At 45.4% G+C, this 21,724-nt stretch overlaps 1 protein-coding gene across 8 annotated transcripts in view; it reads left to right on the top strand.

Moving 5' to 3' along the window:
* LOC148331454 (zinc finger SWIM domain-containing protein 8-like) overlaps positions 1–21,724 on the top strand; it is a 259,367-nt gene that overhangs the window by 125,686 nt on the left and 111,957 nt on the right. For all 8 annotated transcript variants that reach the window (XM_088304030.1, XM_088304028.1, XM_088304029.1 and 5 more), the window contains one exon: positions 19,218–19,419. In XM_088304030.1, coding sequence (XP_088160156.1) covers positions 19,218–19,419 — 202 coding nt within the window. The remainder of the gene's footprint in view (positions 1–19,217; positions 19,420–21,724) is intronic.

Genomic DNA, 21,724 nt, shown 5'->3' with positions numbered 1-21,724 from the left:
TTATTTTGACCAACTTATTGCTATTCTATGTTAAAATTCTAATTCATGCTAAGAAAAAAAGGCTATTTATTGTCGCGGGTCCCTTTTCGACCTGCTCCGAAATAATTGGCGTAGCCAGAATATGTGCAACAGTGATGTTTATTGTGTAGCCCTTCCAAAGTGCAACACAGTAAAAAGTCCCCAAAAAGTCCAAAAACCCAGAAAAAAGTGAAAATATGGTAATTTACAAAAATAAGGGTGTCTATATATTTACAAAACCACTGAATGGAGTTCAACCACAACTACCATGTCAGTTACGTTGCACAATGCGTCACTGTCTCGCTCTCCAGCACTACCTTCACTGCAGCACCTCTCCTCTCTCTCCTCTTTCACAAACAACCCCCTCTGTATACGCTTCGCCCCTCCCCTTGGGCATCACCTGACATAATTGTCGCGCAAAACAAACATATTTAAGAAATGCGGAAGCTCCCCCTCTGTTTGGTCTTCCTCTATGTCGTGTCATGTTGTCTGCCGCGTCTCGTGACTAGTGAGTTTTAACTTGTACGTGCGCGCGTGTGTGCGTCCTTGTATGCTTTCATCCCTAATAAAACTACCAAGTGTGCACCCTCGGTCGCTCTACTAAAACTGTGTCTGACGTGGTATTGATGTGGTGCCAGGTGGGTGCGTATGTATTAAACGGGATGGAAATGAATGCATCAGTATGGGAATGTGCAGTGCATTCGTGTGCGCAATTGCGTGCCCTGGACCATGCTGTACCGTCCTTATTGACGGAGCTGTTCCGTCACATCATCCGCCTCCTCCCGGAGATTGACGATGTGCGGCAATCTTGACAGGTAGTCTGCAACCACTTTCGTTTTGCCCGCCTGATGCCGGATGGTAAAATTGAAGGGTTGATACCACCTGGTAAGGCGACTGTTCTTGTCTCTCATGCTGTTGATCCATATGAGGGCTCTGTGGTCAGTTTCCAGGTCAAATTCACTTCTGATCAGATAGTAGCGCAAGCTCTCCAAGGCCCACTTTATGGCCAAACCCTCTTTTTCCACTGTGGAATACCTGGTTTCCCCTGGCTGAAGTTTGCGGCTCAGGTAAAGTATTGGATGTTCTTGTCCCGGTTCCCCTTGGGCCATAACCGCACCAAGGCCGATAGAAGATGCATCCACCTGCGTTAAGAATCTTTTCTCAAAATCAGGACTCTTGAGAACGGGAGCTGAACACAGGTGCTTTTTCAGATTGTTGATGGCAGTTTCACAGTCCTCAGGCCATTCAACAGAATTATTTTTGTCCTTACATGTTAGGTCGGTGAGGGGAGCGGCAATTGTTGCAAACTGTGGTATGATTCTCCTGTACCAGCCAACAAGTCCAAGGAAGGACCTGTGTATGATGTATGAACTTCCTTCTTAGTTCGAGGTCGGGGACAGTTCTGGATAGCATCCACTTTATCCATTTGACGACACACCTCTTCTCATCCCAACTGATACCCCAGGTACCTTTTCTCCTGCCGGGCCCATTCACACTTTGAGGGATTCAGTGTTAATCCCACCTCCTGGAGTTTCCCCAGCACCACAGACAGGTGTTGGAGATGTTCTTCCCAGGTTTTGCTGTAAATCACCACATCATCAAGGTCGGCCGCACTGAACTTGTCACATCCTCGGAGCACGTTGTCCATAAGTCTTTGGAAGGTGGCGGGTGCTCCATGCAGGCCGAATGGCATCACAGTGAACTGGAACAGTCCAGCTGGTGTTTGAAACGCTGTGTAAGGATGACTTGACTCCTCTAGAGGAACTTGCCAGTATCCTTTGCACAGGTCAAGTGTGGTAATAAATTTAGCTGCTCCAATCTTCTCGAGCAAGTCCTCAATTCTGGGCATTGGATAAGCGCCAAACTGGGAGATTGCATTGAGTTTCCGGAAGTCAATGCAGATGCGGAGAGAACCATCTTTCTTGGAGATGATAACCACCGGACTGCGCCACTCAGACTTGGAAGGCTCAATGACTCCAGGTTTCAGCATTTCCTCCAGCTCATTGGGCAGTCTCTCCACCAAGTGTTGGGGAACTCGGTAGGGTTGCTGACGAATTGATTGTCCTTCTTCGAGACGAATGACGTGTTCTACCACCCCACGTCACTTGACGTGGTGGAAGGTGCCTCCCAGGCTTTTCGGAGCAGGTCCAGTGGCCCCTGAACCTCTCAACCATACAAGGGTTCAAAGGGAGAGAAACCTGTTGAAGCCTGAGGAACTTCACGATAGGCAAACAGCAAAAATGGTAGCCACCGGTCCCAGTCTTTTCCAGTAACATCCACAAGTTTCTGTTGCATCTTCTTTAAGGTCTGATTGAACCTATCCACTAGTCCATCACTCTGTGGATGGTATGGAGTGGTTTTGATGGCGGAGATGCCCAGTTGTTTGTTGAACAGTTGCATTAACTTGTAAGTGAAATTGGTTCCCTGGTCTGTTAGAATCTCATCTCGTATGCCGACACTGGAGAAGAGTTGCACCAAGGTACGGAATACTGCCGGAGCAGTGATTGTGCGCAATGGGAATGCCTCCGGGAAATGTGTGGCGTAGTCACAGACTACGAGGATGTATTCATGTCCACCACTGCTTTTTGTCAAAAGACCCACAATGTCCGTAGCAATCCTGCGGAATGGAGTTGAGATTATCGGTAGCGGTTGCAAAAATGCTCGATCACACCTGTGGATAGAGCAGGGTTTTTGGAATGTGGGGCATGTGGCACAATAATGTTGGATGTCTGTGTACATGGATGACCAGTAAAAACGGAAACTGATACGCAAATCTGTTTTATTGTGATCGAGGTGTCCTGGCCATGGAAGTGTGTGTGCTAGGTGCATTATAAGTGACCTCCAGCTAGCAGGGACAACAAGGCATTTGTATCACTATCACACGGATCACTACTAAGGTCTGGGCTGGATTGGACACCCGCTTTTACCTGAGTTTGGGAAGTCCTGGACATGATAAATTCACATAGTGTTTTTGCTCACAGTCAGTTTTTAGTGGTTGTTTTTCTTGCAGGAAGTCCAGGAGAACTGGCAAGTCCAATCCCAAAATGGCTGCTACTGGCAGTTTCTCAACCACCCCGATAATCAACAAATGTTTCCCATAGTTCACACAAGTTATTGGCACAATATCCTGTCTCATTAAGACTCTGGAAAGTTTTGCCCTGGTTGATGCAATAACACGTGGTTGAGTTTTCTCCCTGGAAAATCGAACAATCTTCTCTTTAGATTTAATTCCCACATCGTTTTTAAAGGCATTTTATGGATTTTTTGAGGAACAGATTTTTAATATAGTTAATTGTTCTCTTCAGACGGGTGTCTTCCCCACTGCCTTTAAAACGGCAGTGGTGAAGCCTCTTTGGAAGAAGAACAATTCAGACATCAGTTGTTTAAAAAATAAGACCTGTATCCAACTTAATGTTTTTAAGTAAGATTTCAGAAAAAAATGTTTTTTCTACAGTTAAATTATTTTTTTAAATACAAATAATGTTTTAGAGAAATTTCAATCTGGTTTTAGAATGAAGCACAGTACAGAGACAGCTCTTTTAAATGATTTTAAATGATTTTAGGTGCTCTGCAGATGTAAAAAAACTCAGTCTTGGAGCTACTGGACTTAACTGCCGCTTTTCACATAGTACATCACCACATTTTATTAAATAGACATAAAAACCTGAAACTTTTACTAAAACTACAAGATTTTAAACCCTCACATTGTGTGAAGAACCTGGGGGTCATTTTTGACCCTGAGCTCAGTTTTATTCCTCATATTAAAAATGTAATCAAGATTGTTTTTTATCACCTTAAGAATATTGCCAGAGTTCGCCCGTTTCTTTCTCAGGCTAACACGCAGGTGCTGATGCATGCTTTTATTTCTTGTCGTTTAGATTATTGTAATGCCCTTGCTCTTTGGTCTTCCCAAAAAGAGTATTTCCAGTTTACAACTACTTCAGAATTCAGCCGCATGGGTGCTGACAAGGACCAGTGGGCAGGCACAAATTACACCAGTTTTTAAATGGGTGCATTGGCTCCCCGTGTGTTTCAGGATTGATTTTAAGGTGCTAGGTGCTTCTATTAGTTTTTAAATGTCTTAATGGTCTTGGGCCATCTTATTTATCCGACCCGCTCTTATCATATCACCCCTCGCGGACCCTGAGGTCCTCTGTCACCGGCCTTTTTCTTATTCTGAGGGTGAGCACCGGAACACACGGTAAGGCTGCATTCAACCATTCTGGTCCTAGTCTATGGAATAGTCTGCCAGAGGACTTCAGGTCCGCAGAGAGTGTTGATATTTTTAAGAGGAGGCTCAAGACTCAACTTTTTAGTTTGGCGTTTAAAATATTTGTCTTACTCTTTCAAATCAGGACTGTCATTTTATCTATTATTATTGTCTTTTCATTTTTAGCTTCTTTGTCTTTTAGCATCATCATTTTTCTTTTATATGTTTTAGGTCCGTCATTTTATCTACTATTAGTCTTTTCATTATTAGCTTCTTTGTCTTTGAGCATTTTTTCTTTTATTTATTTTAGCTCCAGTGTTTCCTCATGGGGGGCCTCCGCGCTGGGAGGTATGGCTGACCTCACACAGGGCTTCATCCTAGAGGCTCCTTAGGCCCGGGGGACCGGCGCCCTCTGCACTATGTGTCAATCTGGGCCGGGGGTCTCTGTGATGGTGGAGCTCCCTATGGCCGTGGGCTGTCATTCCTCTCAGCGCGGATGACCTACCCTGGGTACATTTTCTGATATGGTTTCTCTGTGTCCTGCCATGCCATTTCTGTTTTTCTATTAAGACAGTTTGATAAGTTGTGTGAATGCGCGTGTTCTGAGTGTATGCAAGTTCAGGCGTGCAGGTGGACGTGTCTTGTGTTTATGTTGGGTGGGCTTGAGTGGGTTTTTTGTTGTAATTGGGATGTTTTTATTGTACAGCACTTTGAGCGGCATTTTATGTATGAAAAGTGCTATATAAATAAAATTTGATTTCTTGATTGATACCCCAAAACTCAAAATTTAGTATTATGTGCCATACTGTCGCAAACAATATCCCAAGCATCAGCGACGGCAAATATATTTTCTCCCTTAATGGTCTGGAAACAAAAATTCAAAGGTTTCCGGGGGTGTTGGGTGTGGATGGTCTTGAACCGTGGTCCCCACGGTGGCACATGTCTATCTTAACACGACTATGGTGCCATGATGGCCCATTTTTACTCAAAACTCTCCATAGTTTAGAATATTGATTTCTTCATCTACTGTATCCTGTGATGTATGATCGCGGACGCTCGGACACAGTGGCTTATGGCTCTCCCTTTTAGAATCAGAATCAGAATGTCCTTTATTGTCATTGTACTCAGTGTGCAATGAGATTAGAGAGCTCCCCGCTCCAGTGCAATACAACAATAATTTATTTATATATAAAATAGATTAATTAAAGATTAAATAATTACATAGAAGATAAATATGAAATTGGATATATAAAAACACATTGTTGCTGTTTCTGTTCTACAAGGTAAGGATAGTTGTGTGTGAGAGTTCAGCATGGAGATGACTCTCTGGAAGAAACTGTTTTTCAGTCTGTTAGTCTTTGTTTTAAGATAAAGATGTCCTTTAATAGTCCCACAATGGCGAAATAATGTAATGTATAACATTAGCAGCAGACATTCATAAAAAGCTTGCAAATCTACACAGTATATACTTCATATATACAAATCCCCATGTATATACACACTTACATCCCACAGCATATACAAGTGTAAGGAAACACTCCTAATGTCTGTCCAAAGGGTAAATAAATAAAAATGCTGCAATGATAAAAAATACTGAAATGATGAAAAAATACTGTAATGATAAAAGTACTGCAATGATAAAAGTACTGCAATGTGATGAGGCCGACAATTGCAGAGTCATCAGAGAACCTCTGCAGCTGACAGGTAGGGGAATTGTATTTGTAGTCCGTTGTGCGCCCGTGCAGTAGCACATCAGACACACAGTCCTGTGTACTTGCGTACTGTGGCCGGTTTGTGAGGTAGTCGTGGATCCATGTGATGAGGTGGTGGGCCACTCCAACCTGCTCCAGTTTGTTTCCCAATAGGGTGGGCTGGATGGTGTTGAAAGTACTGGAGAAATCAAAGAACATTATCCTCACAGTGTTCCCCGCCGGAACCGGACCAGGCAGGATGTTTTCCACAGCTGAACACTCTGCCTAGCTTCAGGCTAAGGTTGAACATGTGCTGGATGATTCCACACAGCTAGTCTGCGCAGGATTTGAGGAGCTGGGAGCCATCTGGACCCGCTGCCTTCCTTGCCTTCATCTTCCTCAGCTGGTTCTTCTCCTGAGATGTTGTGAGGAACAAAGCTGAGCAGGAGGAAGTGGTGCTTGTCTGATGTGGCTGTGAACTGAAGACTATGGGGGGCGGAGGGGAGAGGGTGTCTTTCGCAGCAGCAGGAGGGGTTGGTGGGGGCTGCAGCAGGGGAGACTGAGCAGGGGCAGACATCTAATCGAACCTATTGAAAAATAGGTTCAACTCATTTGCCCACTGAAGGTCCCCCCCTGCCCCCCCTTCTGGGTCTTTGGTTTTCCGTGGCCTGAGATCGTCTTCAGGCCCCTCCAGACATCCCTGGCATTATTATTCTGCAGCTGTTCCTCCATCCCCATCCTGTAGGAATTTTTCCCCTTTCTGATCCTCCTTCTCAGCTGACGTTGCACTCTCTTCAGCTCTTCCTTGTCGCCTGACACAAAAGCCCTCTTTTTCTACTTCAGGAGAGCTTTAATGTCCGGTGTGATCCAGTGTTTGTTGTTGAAGAAACATCTTTCTGTCCTGGTGGGAATGGTGTTCTCCATGCAGGAATAAATATAGTCTGTAATTGTGTCTGTTAGACCATTAATGTCCTCCCCGTGGGCTTCGCTGAATTCCTCCCACACAGTTGTGTTGAAACAGTCCTTTAAGGCCTCCTCGGCTTCTCCAGACCATCTCTGAACTGTGCGTGTCACAGCTGGGTGCCTGCGGACCAGAGGTTTATACACAGGCAGGCGAGCAACCAAGTTGTGATCAGCTTTGCCCAGCGGGGGGAGGGACAGTGATGTGTACACCTCCTTGGTGTTGGCATTGAAAAGGTCCCATATTTTATTGTCTCTGGTGTGGCAGGTTACATATTGTGTGAATGAAGGCAGAGAGGAGGAACGCGAAACATGATTGTATTACCAGAGATAAGGAGCAAGGCATTTGGGTGCTGTGTTTGTAGCCTGCTCACAGCTGCAGTCAGTACGTCACAGACTGTCTCACTGTTAGCAGAGGGTGGCACGTACACCGCCACCGCGATCACATGACTGAACCCTTTCGGTAAATAGTACAGACGAATACTAACAGCTATCAGCTCAATATCCCGACTACAAAGTTGATCCTTAGACTGTCTCACTGTTAGCAGAGGGTGGCACGTACGCCGCCACCGCGATCACATGACTGAACCCTTTTGGTAAATAGTACGGACGAATACTAACAGCTATCAGCTCAATATCCCGACTACAAAGTTGATCCTTAATAGTGATGTGCCCAGGGTTACACCATCTATCATTAACAAACACAGCCAGCCCTCCTCCTTTCCTCTTACCGCTCTGCAGTGTCCTGTCCGCATGTAGGATTTGGAAGCCGTCCAATTCCACGACGGCGTCTAGCGTTATCTCTGTTAGCCATGACTCCATGAACATCAGCAAGCTAGCCTCCCGGGAGTTCCTCTCGTGCCGGGTTAGCGCTGTTAACTCGTCCATTTTATTGGGAAGGGATCTAACATTCCCCATAGTAACGGACGGGAGGACGGGGTGGTAACGTCTCCTCTTTGCCTGGCATTTAGCCCCTACGCGAGATCCCCGTCTCTTCCTCCTCAGCTCGGGGGGATATCGGGTCTCGCTCTGGGAGCCGGCGTGGGGTTAGCATGGAGTGCTAACAGCTGATCTCTTGTATGCACGTATTTCCGCAGCTCCGAGTTACGTCTCCGGACACGATCGCGCAAAAAACAGCCCCCAGCAGCAATAAAACCACCGCAAGTTGGATGTCCATTGCTGCGATGAGGTAAAATAAATAAAACAAGGTCAAGGTAAAAACACACGAAAAAAGCTCAATGGTGAGCCCGAGCTGCAGAAACAGGCTGCCACTCGCGCAGCGCCGAAACCGCGCCTCTAGCGCCTGCCAGAGGGCAACAGCTCGAACAGGTGTGAGCTCGGGTGAGTATTGTCTTTAATGATATTGAGTGGTCTGCTGAGGCACCGAGTGGTGTAGATGTCAGACATGGAGTGGAGAGGGCAGCCAATAAGCCTCTGCTCTGTTTTGACTGTCCTCTGGAGCCTCACTCTGTCTGCCTCAGAGCAGATGCCGTACCAGGTAGAATTACAGTACGTCAGCGGGCTCTCGATGGATGAGTGGTAGAAGATTCTTGTCCAGGTTGAATTTCTTGAGGACCCTCAAGAAATGTAGACGCTGGTGGACCTTCTTTATCACTGGTCTGGTGTCGTGTCCAGGAGAGATCATCAGCGATCTCTACTCCCAGGTACTTAAATGTGTGGACCCTCTCCACACACACGCCTTTGATGTAGAGGGGGTGTGGTACAGTCTTGTTCCTCCTGAAGTCAATGACGATCCCCTTCGTTTTTGCAGTGTTGAGCTGTAGGTTATCGTCCTCACACCAAGCTGATAGTCTCTGGACCCCATCCCTGTAAACTCTCTCCTCTCCTTTTGAGATCAGACCGACCACTGTCGTATCGTCAGCAAATTTGATGATGGTGTTTCCGTGGGCCGGTCTGCAGTCATAGGTGTAGTGGGCGTACAGGAGAGGGCTCAACACGCATCCTTGAGGGGAACCGGTGTTCAGGGGCCGAGCATCACAGTCTGGGTTCTGTTGGTCAGAAAGTCTTTAATCCAGGTGCGTGTGAGGGTCGGGAGGCCAAAAATGTCCAGTTTGGTAATGAGGATGTCTTGGATGATTGTATTAAATTCCGAGCAGTAGTCCACCATGAGCATCCTGGCCTAGCTCTGCTGTTATTCCAGGTGGCCCAGCACATGCAGAGCAGTGTCGATGGCTTTCTCAGTGGATCTGTTAGCTCGGTATGCAAACTGATAGGGGTCCAGTGTGGGAGGAAGGCAGTCGCTGATGTGCTGGAGAATCATTCTCTCAAGGTACTTCATGATGACTGGTGCGAGAGCAACAGGACGGTAGTCATTCAGGTGGATTATGGGTGACTTTTTGGGGACAGGAATAATGGTGGAAGTTTTCAAGCAGGAGAGATGACTGCTTGAGCCAGGGATTGGTTGAAGATCCTGCAAAAAACATGTAATAGCTGATGGGCGCATGCTCTGAGGACTTTGCCTGGTATTCCATCGGGTCCAGTAGCTTTCCTGGGTGTTTACTGCCAGGAGTGCACGCCTCACATCGTGTTCCATCGTCTTCCGCAATCAGCACTAGCAAATAGCTAAATGTCATCAAAATTTAAAAAAATCACTGGGAAAACAGAGAAAATGACCTTTTTCTTAGGAGTCAGCCAGTGCTCACTCATGCAACTCCAGTTGGTCCAAAATGCTGCTGCTTACCTCCAAACCGGAGCTCGGAAGTACAAGCACATAACCCCAAATCTGGCCTAATATCTTCCTTCCCATGGGCGCACCACTTGTGGGAGGGGCCAAAGAGGTTTGGTTTTATGTGAGACGGGCAGCGACTAGAGGCAGGGACCCTGGCTACAGAAACTAGCTCTTGGAATATGGGATGTCACCCCTCTGGCAGGGAAAGAGCCCGAGCTGGTGTATGAGGCAGAGAGATTCCAACTTGCCATAGTCAGGATCTCCACACACAGTTTGGGCTCTGGTACCAGTCCTCTCAAGAAGGGTTGGGCACTCTTCCACTCTGGAGTTTCCAAACATGAGATGCGCCGCTTGGCGCCTGTACATTGGGCTTCATCCCGGTGGACGAGAGGGTCGCCTCCCTTCGCTATACGGGTCCTGACAGTTGTCTGTGCTTATGCACCAAACAGCAGTTCAGGGTACCCACCCTTTTTGGAGAATTTGACTCCCTAGTTCTATGTGAGACCTGGTGATTGGGAGCCGCTTCTCCTCCACGTTGAGAGGAGCCAGATGAGGTGGCTCGGGCATCTGATTGGGATGCCTCTGGACGCCTCCCTGGTGAGGTGTTCGGGCATGTCCCACCGTCAGGAAGCTCAGAGGACAACCCAGGACACGCTGTAGAGACTAATGGGCCAGTGATATGTTTGAACATTGGCACTTATGGTCTTAAATAGGTCTGTACACAAAAATTATCATTATTATTATCACCGATAGCAGTAAGCTTTGTGCCGCCAAACAACTGAGTCTAATAGGACAAACAGTGGCTTCTTTCCCGCCGCTGCCCAAGCTTTCTATCAGTGAGGGCAATGAGCTTTGCACATTTAATGCAGCCAGGGACAAGACTCACACTGGCCTCTTTCCAACTGTGGTGCTATGGCTTTCCGTTGAAGAGAGCAGTGAGCTTCCAGTTGGTAATGCAGCAAGAATTGGTTTGTTTCTGACGTGGCTTCTTCCCTGGACACGGATGGTGCTTTGCATCGCTAACAGCAAAGTGCTTCTAGCAGGTAAAGTGCCCCTCACCTGGGTTCCCCTCAACGGTGACTCAAGCTTCTTCTCGCCGCCATCAACAAGAAGTATCAAGATGTTTTTTGCAGGGTTTTTGGACGCAAAAGCAGGTGCCTTGAAGGGTGCTTTATAAATCTCATTTATGATTATCAAAGACTAACAGGCCTGTGTGAGACCAAAAAAAAAATTAAAGAACCTAATTTTCTAATTCACTCAGACCACTTTTGGAGACGCTTAAGATATTTTCAGTTTGAAATGGGCATTTAGTAGAGATGTACACATGCATTTTGTTCCTGATTGAGCAGTGATTCAACATTACAAGCGTCGTACATTCATGTATTTAGGCTGTATAAATTGTGTCAAGTTGTCTGCAGACATAACACCAAAATAATGGTGGGAGGGAGAAAGGTGTCTCCACATTGCAGAGGAGAAAGAGACATTAGAGTAGTTATTTTTTAACCGATTCATCCAAAACAAACTGATATTATTGAAAATGCAAGCTGGTTTCATTTTCCTGATTAGAATGCCTTTATTGTCGGTGTACAATGTACAATGAGATTTAAGAGCTTTCTACCGTTTCAGTGCAGACATAATGTTAGATATAGAATAATTTGCAATTTGTTCAAGTGCCAAGTAGAAAAAAATAAATACATACTAGAGCAGCGAGCAGCTGTATAGGGCCCTGGCAACCCTTGCCACGTTGGGGTACTTGTACATTGGGAATACTGTCACCTAGGTTTAGACCCTTGAAAACAGCCTATTATTTCTTTGCGAATAGCACATCACCAAGGCAACAGTGAGCAACGAAATATCACTTTTCATCTTGAACATGTTTAGATGAGAGACCTAAAGTTTCTTGATGACCGGATAAATTATCTAGGAGGTGTTTGTTTAAATATGACTTCTATAAAAAGGACCAAATGAGGGCCAATTCCAAACCACATTCAAAATGGACGTTTAGCATATGAATCCAATGGAATTTGTTTTTTTTTTGGTAGGTCTTGGGTTGTTGCATACGGCCTTTCAGTTTTCACAGATCTAGGTGAAATAACAATAAAATACAACTTTATGTTTATAGGTATATATGTTTTACAACTTCTGGAGCTGAAACAAAGCACATACACTATAACACAAAAATAGTAAAATAATATAATTCTACAACAAAGACACTAGAAGCAAAACAGTAGACACCTGAAAACAGCAGAACAGTGACAGTCTCATGTTGGGTCAAAATCCAAAGAATTAAAATGTGTCTTCAAAAGAGGTATACAAGTGGACAGAGAAGGTTCTAATTAATGGAAGGTTATTCAAGAAGGAAAGCCCGTTAACAGAAAAGGCTCAATCCGTTCTGATGCTTTGTTTAGTCCTCGGCAACACCAGTACCATCTGGTCTGCAGGGCTGTGGCAACGGGTTGTTGCGTAGGGATGGAGGACAGAGAGGTACACTGGGGCAAGGCTAATTATACATCAATTTAGCGCCGCTTGGGGTTGGGTCGTGGAGGCAGCAGTCTCAGCAAGGATGCACAGAAATCACTCTCCCCAGCCACTTCTAAGTCTTTGCAGCATTACTCTATCATGTCACAAAGTGAAAGCATACTGTGCTTCACAGATTTATTAGGCCAACACAACAATTTGGGTGTACGTCACTATTTCCTTAATGGCATTAGTTATTGCCAACTTCTATTTTGTTCCTTTAATGGTTAATACTCCATTACCCAAAAGCCCTTACACCAAAGTTAGATTTTCATGCTAAAACATCCTTCCTTCCATCCATGCATTTCCATCTATACCCACCGGGATTTAGGTTGCTTCGGCAGCAGCCTAGTAGCAAAGCCCAGATGTCTTATGCTTATCAGGGAAGCTCAGGCTTCCCTTTGACTTTCAGCTTTTCCACTGTGTTACTGGGGCTCAGCTTGAGACATTTCTCTCACTGGTACATGCTTTGAATACATCACCAGGAAACCATCTAAAAGATATGCTTACCAGATGCTTGAGCCACATCATATGGCTCCTCTATATATGGATGGGCAGCTCTACTCTTAGCCTCTCCCAGGTGACCAAGCTTCTCACCTTATCTCTAGAGGAGAGCCCAGACACACTGCACCGGAAACAAATTTGAACTGCTTGTCTCCGTGTCGATCTGGTCACAACCCACAGCTTGTGACCCTAAGAACTCTAGGTGGATCTGCATGTTTTGGATACTTGAGTGAAGAGAGGGGTGGAGTTGTCTACTGATCACTACTTGATGTAGTTTTGTCCAATGGTCAGGGAAGATAGCTTTCCGACATGGTAGACTCAAACATATTGTGGCGGTTTACTGGGAATGGCAGAATCTCCTGTCAGAAGGAGTTTAAACTCCCATGTCCGGGAGAACATTCCCCACGTCCCTGGTTAGGTGGAAGACGTTCAGCCAGTGATAACCATCTTCCTTGTTGCGGTGGCTGACTGGTGCTGTTGCTGTAAAGTGGTTGGTGCCTGTCATGACACCAATCCCCGATCCTGTTGGTGGACACCAGCGTTGTGGGATGCAATCAAGCTGAAGCAATCATATGGGACCTTTTTGGCCGATGGGACTCTGGAGGCAGCCTGGGACATGCCTGGTCAAGCAGAATGCAGCCTTTGTTGTCACAGAGGCAAAAACCCTGTCATGGGAGGAGTTCGGCAAGGCCATGGAGAATAAATTCAGGATGGCTTCGAACAAATTCTGGTTCACTATCCGGCGTCTCAGGAGATGGAAGCAGTGCATTGACAAAACTATATATATAGAAGGGATGGTGTGCTGCAGACCTCAGCGTGGGATATTGTGAAGAAATACGTAGAGATCTCCTCAATTCACCGCCATGCCTTTCCATGAAGAAGCATGGTCTGAGGGGAAAGGCAGGCGTTCATATCTCGAAGTGGTACAGAGGTGGTTAAAAAACTCCTCTGTGGCAGGCCCTCGGGGTGGATGAGAACCGACCGGAGTTCCTAAAGGCTCTCGATGTTGTGTTCCTGGTTGACATGCCTCTGCAACATCACATGAGCATGGGGCATATGCCTCTAGATTGGCAGACCGAGCTCATCGTTCTCCTTTTCAAGAAGTTGAACCGGATGTGATTCAACTCTTGGGGGATCACAATCCAAAGCCTCCCTGGTAAGGTCTATTTTGGGGTGCTGGAGAGGAGCCTTTGTCTGTAAATTGAATGTCAGATTTGGTTGGAACAGTGTGGTTCTCTTCCTGGCTGTGGAACAGTGAACCAGCTTTATGCCCTAGGCAGAATGCTTAGACATGCATGGGAGTTTGTTCAACGAGTCTATATGTGCTTTGTGGACTTGGAGAATGTGCTCTCTTGTGTACCCCAGGGGATCTTGTGGAGCATGTTCTAGGAGTATGCAGTAACAGACGCCCTCGTACGGGGTGTTCGGTCACTGTACGAATGGTGTCAGAGATTTGGCCGGTGCGCTGGCAGTAAGTCGAATTCGTTTCCAGTGAGTGTTGGACTGTGCCAAGGCTGTCCTCTTTCACCGATTATGTTGATAAGAATAGAATAGAATTTAACTTGATTGTCGTAGCACACAACAGAGTCAAGAGCAACGAAATGTAGTTTGCATCTATTTAGAAGTGCTTAGCAATAGAATATAGATATATTGATGTGCAGTTGAGCAAAAATATATAAATTTGCAGTCTTGCAGTGAGATATGTTTTAGTGATACCAGATATAAGGTGCAGTTAGTGATGGCCTATATGTTCCTGTTGTGTATGTGGAGAGAGTCTTTTGGTTTTGTTATAGAAATAGTGCGAAGTGAGACAAGAGGCAGAGTTCACGAGTCTAACAGCTGTGGGTACAAAGCTGTTCCGGTATCTGTTAGTTTTAGTCCGGATGCTTCTGTAGCGCCTCCCAGATGGCAGGAGGGTGTAGAGTCTATGTGCTGGGTGACTGGGGTCTTTGGTGATTTTTCCTGCCCTTTTCAGACACCTTTCTTCATAGATAATCTCTATGGCAGTAAGTGGTACCCTGACGATGCGCTGGGTGGCTTTCACCACCCTTTGCAACGCCTTCCGGTCCGAGGCAGAAGAGCTCCCATACCAAACTGTGATGCACTTGGTCAGGATGCTCTCGATGGTGCAGTGATAGAAGTTCATCAGGAGGTCTGATGACAAGTCGTTCTTCCTCAGAATCCTCAGGAAGACAGGAAGACGAGGCGCTGGTGAGCCATCTTGACCAGCTTGAAACAGCCGGTTGTCCACGAAAGATCCTCTGAGATGTGGACTCCCAGGAACTTGAAGTTGTTCAGAAGCTCCACTGCCATCCCCTTGATGGGGATGGGTGTGTGTGGGTGAGCATTCCTCCTGAAGTTCACACTGAGCTCCTCGCGTTGTTCAGTGTTGAGCAGCAGGTTGTTGGTGTCGTATCACTCAGCCAGACAATTCACCTCCTCCCTGTAGGCCGCCTTTTCATTGTTCTTGATGAGGCCGAACACGATGGTGTCATTTGCAAACTTATTGATCGTGTTAGAACCATTAACAGGTCTGCACTCAGGGTGAATAGGTAGAAGAGGAACAGACTCATCACACAGCCTTGTGGTACACCTGTGTTTACAGTGATGGTAGATGAACAGTGGTTACCCAGTCGGACATGTTGAGGCCGTCTGGTCAGGAAGTCCAGTAACCAGTGGCACATGATGGAACTGATTTCTAGGTCAGTGAGTTTTGTAATCAGTTGACGATGACTGTGTTTAATGCTGAACTGAGGTCTAAGAACAGCATTCTAGCATAGGTGTTTTTATCGTCCAGGTGTGAGAGAACAGATTGCAGTGCTATGGAGACTGCATCCTCTGTGCTCCTGTTCTGGCGGTCATGGGGGTCAAGGGTGGAGGGGAGACAAGATTTGAGGCGTGCCAGGACCAGCTGCTCGAAGCACTTTGTGATAATGGGGGTGAGGGCTACCGTGCTGTATTCACTGAGGCGTGATGGATTGGTGTTTTTGGGTATTGGAATGATGGATCTGGATTTGAAGCAGGTCGAATATGTCCTTCAACACTCCTCTCAGTTCCCCCGAGCATGCTCAGAGAACACGTCCGGGGATGCCATCAGGGCCCGCAGCCTAGTGGACTGTAATTCTGCTCAATGCCATTTTTACATCAGTAGGGTATAGAGTCAGTGGTTGGTGGTGTGAGGTTACTGCTGCCTTGGTTGTGGTTGTTGGGTTCCCGCTCTCAAAACGGGTGAAAAAATTGTTAAGCCTGTTAAGGAAGATGGCATCAGAGGAGGCAGGGGAGGGGTTGTTGGTCCTGTAGTCAGTGATTATCTGGAGTCCCTGCCACATACGTCAGGGGTTGGAGTTGGAGAAGTGTCCTTCTTTCTTCCCTTTGTCGTGGAGTTTGGCTTTTTTGATGCCCCTTTTCAGCTCAGCCCTGGCTGTACTGTAAGCCCGTGCATCCTCTAGCCTGAAGGCGGTGTTGCAAGCCTTCAGCAGTAGATGGACATCCCGGTTCATCCAAGGCTTCTGGTTGGGGTACAGAGTGATCCATTTCTGAGTGGTTACACTGTCTATGGTCGTGGAGTACAGATGAGGCATACTGGTCCAAGTCTCTGTGGCTGAACATATTCCAGTCAGTGTTTTGGAACCAGTCCTGAAGCACATTATCTGTCCCATCTGGCCACACTTTTATTGTCTTCACAATAGGTTTCACACAATGAATAAGTGGTGAGTACCGGGATGTGAGGAACAAGGGAAGACGGTCAGATTGTCCAATGTGAGGGAGGAGTATTGTTTTGTATGCACCAGCCAAATTGCAATAAACATGGTCCAAAATCTTATCCCCCTCTCCCCTAGTGTGAGAGTAGACATCTTGGTGGAACGTCTATGGACAGAATTTCTAGGTGTAGGCGAGGTGTCGAGAGTGTCTGTTTTGGTGGTGTCAGTATTACATCTATACTTTTTGCAGATCATGTGGTACAGTTGGCTTCTTCAAGCAGCGATCTTCAACTCTCACAGAACCTCCAAATCTGAGACCATGGTCCCCCGTCAGAAAAGGGTGGAGTTCCATCTCCAGGTCAGGGATGAGATCATTCCCTTAGTAGAGGAGTCCAAGTACCTTGGGGTCTTGTTCAAGAGTGAGGGGAATATGGAGCGTGAGATGGACAGGCGTATTGGTGCATGATGCGGACTATGCAATGGTCCATTTTCATGAAGTGGGAGGTGAGGTGGAACACAAGGCTCTTAATTTGCTGGTCAATCTACATTGCTGCCGTCACTTATTGTCACAAGCTATGGGTCATGACCGAAATAAGTTCCTGGATACAAGCGGTTGAAATGAGTTTCTTCTCCAAGGTGTCCGGGCTCTCCCTTAGCGATTGCGATAGGGCGAAAAGCTTGTCATCCGGGGGGGGCTCAGTGGAGAGTGTTCTAGGAGTAAGAGGTATCATACGCCCTTGTAAGTCCATATTATCCTCCGTATTGAGAGGTTCCAGGTCGGACATCTTGTCATGATGCCACCTGGACCCCTCCCTGGTGAGGTGTTCCAAGCATGTCCCACTGGGAGGAGTCCCTGAAGACGACCCAAGATACGGTGGATAAACTGTCTCTCACCTGGCTTGGGAACGTCTCGGGATCTCCCAGGAGGAGCCAATTTACTCACTATCTCTTCTCTGGACATGCCCAAACCATCTCAGTTTGGCCTCTCTGACGTTATCTCCAAAGTCTCGAACAAATGCTGCGCCTCTGATGTACTCATTCCTGATCCTATCCATCTTGGTCCCTCCCAAAGAGAACCTCAGCAACTTCATATCTGCCACGTCCGGCTCTGACTCCTGTCTTTTCCTCAGTGGCACAGTACCCAGACCAGACAACAACGCTGGTCTCACCACAGTTCTGTAAATCTTTCTTTTCATTTTAGCTGAAACTCTTCTATCACACATCACACCTGATACTTTTTTCCACCAATTCCAGTCTACCTGCACACATCTCTTCATTTGTTTTCCACACCCTCCATTGCTCTGGATTGTTGACCCTAAATACTTAAACTCCTCCAACTTCTTGGTCTCTTCTCCCTGTAGCGCACTCTTCCACATGGGTCCCTCTCATTTACACAGATAATCCATCTTGCTATGGCTCAACGTCATTCCCCTCTTTTCCAGAGCAGATCTCCACGCCTCAAGCTTCTCCTCCACCTGTTCCCTGTTCTCACTACAGATCACATCATCTGCAAATATCATAGTCCATGGAGATTCCTGTCTATCCTCGCCTGCCATCCTGTCCATTACCATAGCAAACAAGAAAGGACTCAGAGCTGATCCCTGATGCAGTCCGACCTCCACCTTGAACTCATCCGTCACACCTACAGCACACCTCACCACTGTCTTACAGTCCTCATACATGTCGTGCTCCACTTGAACATACTTCTCTGCTACTCCAGACTTCCTCATACAAAACCAAAGTTCCTCTCTGGGCACCGTCATAAGCTTTCTCCAGGTCTACAAAGAAACAATGCAGCTCTGACCTTCTCTGTACTTATCTATCAACATCCTCAAAGCAAATATTGTACCCTTTTTTTCTGACATAAAACCATACTGTTGCTCCCAAATGTTCACCTCTGCCCTCAGTCTAGCTTCCTCCACTTTTTCCCACAGCTTCATTTTGTGGATCATCATCTTTATTACTCTGTAATTGCCACAACTCTGCACATCTCCCTTGTTCTTAAAAATGGGCACCGGCACATTTCTCCTCCATTCCTCAGCCATCTTCTCACTATCGAAGATCTTGTTGAACAGTCCAGTCAGAAATTCTACCGCTACCTCTCCTAGACACTTCGGTACCTCCACAGGTATATCATCAGGGCTGAGGGCCTTTCCAGTCTTCATCCTCTGCAATGCCCTTCTCACTTCATCCTTACTGATCTTTGCTACTTCCTTTGTCCACAGCAGTCACCTCTTCTACTCTTCGTTCTCTCTCATTTTACTGATTCATGAACTCTTCAAAGTACTCTTTCCATCTCTCCATCACACAACTGGCATCTGTCAACACACTTCCATCCCTATCATTTATGACCCTAACCTGCTGCACGTCCTTCCCATCTCTGTCTCTCTGCCTTGCCAACCTGAATAGATCTGTCTCTCCCCCCTTACTGTCCAACCTTGCATACAAGTCATCGTAAGCCCTTGTTTGGACTTTGCCCCTTCTACTTTCCGAGCAAACTAGCAAAAGAAAGATTAGACTCTGTCTCTCTCATCAGAAAAAAAAAACATTTCTGCCATTTGTCTTTTCTTAGTAATCTGCAGCAGAACATAGGCAACTTTAACTAAAAATTCTGTTTCGGAAAAAAACTGGAGAATTGAGTTTTGTGAAAAGACTGATTTCGTGTAAAACTTACTTTGACACCATTATTTTATTCTTTCATGACAGCTCAAATATATAAAAAATACAACAAAAAAATCTGAGAAAGCAATTTTGATGGCAAAAAAATATTTTAAGTATCTATGTACTATTTTAACCTTTGCCGAAAATTAATGAGCTCTGTGCTATATATAGAGATGCGTTCAAGTGCGTGCTTTGGTGTGCGTGTGTGTGGGTGTGCGTGTGTGGGTGTGTGTGTGTGTGTGTGTGTGTCGTCTTTTTGTTTACAGTGATGTAAATTCCATGTATCTGTCATCGACTGAGCCCCCAGCTGCTGCTGAATGGGCTTGCCTGCTAAGACCTTTAAGAGGCAGAGAGCCGGAGGGCATTTGGAACCTTCTGTCAATTGTAAGGGAGATGTTCAAGAGACGAGACAGCAATGCTGCACCACTCCTCGAGATACTCACGGAGCAGTGCCTGACCTATGAACAGGTACCGATTTTGAATCCTTATTTTTTTTTCAATGTTTATAACTTCTTAGGGACTGCTGGGAGGTTGATTAGAGTCCAGGCCTGAAGACATCTATGAACTTATTTTTTATAATAGTGGTCCCACCAACTAAAGAACATGCATGTCTGAACCTTTGATGGGGATTTTTCTTAGCGTGTGAACCACATCTACCTTGTTATTTCAGTGCAGAGTCTATAGGCTCTCTTGATGTTGACTAATGAAGTTCGTTATTTTTCATGAAACACTATTGCAGTGGCAACATGCTGTTTCCCTTGAGAACAACACTGATTTTGAGGGTCAAAATATGCCAAAAAAGCACCTGAAATTTTCAAGAGCTCTTCTGTTTTATGTTTGGTCATTATTGCTGTCCTTAGCATGCACCATTTTCAGCCTTTTGTTGTGACAGTCGTCGAAGGGAAAAAAATCTGTGCTTGATGGTTGCACCTTCTCTGTTAAATTTATGTTCTGTTAAATGTTCTGTAAAGCATTGTTACAGCTGAAGTTGTGAAAGCACTATATCAATACAATACAATACAACGCAATAACACTAATTTTGAGGGTTTTAACTAATTTAATCCCAGCTATTTTCACTATAGCAATCCCCCAATATTCCTCTGTTTTACTGGATTTTAACTCATTTTGCAAGGTTGACAAAATAGTGTTCTAATGCTATTAAAGTATGGAGGTCACCAAAAGAAAGATTAGACTCTTCTTTCATCAGAAAAAAAGTATTTTTGAGCTATTTCTATCTTTTTAATTTTTTTAGACGGTGTTAGAATATATCTAAATTTGGTCTGAATAACCATTGCTGACAAAAAAAACAGAAAGAGCATTTGGTAAAAACAAACATTTGACTAGCACTAATTTTTCTTTTGTGACTGCTCAATCTTCCAATAAAATAACAAAAACAGCACAACAAAAAGTTCTTTTGATCACAAAATTGCAGTTTATTTGCACATAAAAAAATGTGAGCGAGGACGTGTTTGTGCATGCATGCGTGTGTGTATGTGCGTGCGTGTGTGTGTGTACACCCCTCCTGCCAACCCATGCAAATTACACTTTCTTTTTTTTTGCATGTGGTTTACAATAAAACAATTGCCTTGGTGCAAGAGAACACTACACATCTCACACCACATACATGATTTGATGCGCTTGCCTCGGCACTGACAGACCTGACATTTTTGCTGTGGTGTGGCTGTTTTTTTGTTGTGGGTGTCAAATATATATATTTTTTTAGAGCGTGGTACAGACCGCTGGGTTTTGCCTTAAATAATTGTCTGCAAAGCGGTTTGTGCCGTCCGCGATGTGTTGGAGCAGCTCGTTGGTAATAAACAGGTGCAGGAAGTCCGCTGGCTGTTCTAATAGCAGCTTTGGCGTAGCATCTGGTCGGCCAGCGGTCACAGTGAAATTGATGTCTTTGACTGGCAGTCTGAACCATCCCCATCACTTTGCCATGTAAATTATAGAAATTTAAACAATTCAGAATTTCATATATTTTATTACTGCAGTATGAATACTTCAATTCACCTTTCTTTGCACCAACAATGCAAGGAGTTCTTTGACTGCTGGATGAAAAATCTGTAATCCATAGAAATATATACAAGTGGCACACATTTTTTTTTTACTGTTGCTATACGCTTACATTTCCCCATCTCTCTCTTCTCTCTGTCTCTCTCTGTCCCCCACGTACACATAAACATGCACGCATGCTGCTCACATATAAATTGATTCCTCATTATTCCTCCAATTTACTGAAAAAATGAGCAGCAGTGGTTTTTGCAGAGCTTTTGACTGAACCAAATGTATTTTTTTTTTTTGCAGAAAACCGAGAATGATGATATGCAAGTCCCACTATTGAGCGTAATGCGTAGCACTGCACGTGTACATGACATATTTTGTCCACATCTACAAGACGCATGATCTGTACATATATTAGTATTACTGGTAACTCTATATTATAGTAGGACGTACTGATATAAAACTGACAGATGAGAGAATGAAGGGTGACCAAGCTTAGAATGGGAACTTGCAAGCTACTTAGGACTGACCAACTTGTTCTGGTGGCTCCAGTGAGGATTCTCTGCTGCTTTCACTTACGTCAGATATTCGTCTCACAAATCGGGTTCCATATCCGGCTTGTATTCCTCAACTTTGTTGTGGGAAAACTCCAGCCAAGCGACCCGTGCGTCGTGTGGGCGCAGACCCTCTTTTGATGGCTGCTTGCTTTTATGAGGACGAAGCGTCAACCTCATCTAAAACAACTCCATTGCCTTTGTCATGGAAGCTG

This window comes from Idiotropiscis lumnitzeri, chromosome 9 (genome assembly GCF_059441095.1).
Source record: "Idiotropiscis lumnitzeri isolate Australia: NSW breed Sydney's pygmy pipehorse chromosome 9, RoL_Ilum_1.0, whole genome shotgun sequence".
NCBI classification, from domain to species: domain Eukaryota; kingdom Metazoa; phylum Chordata; class Actinopteri; order Syngnathiformes; family Syngnathidae; genus Idiotropiscis; species Idiotropiscis lumnitzeri.
Note: the sequence above shows the minus strand (reverse complement) of the source record. Positions and strands in the feature narration are given on the sequence as shown.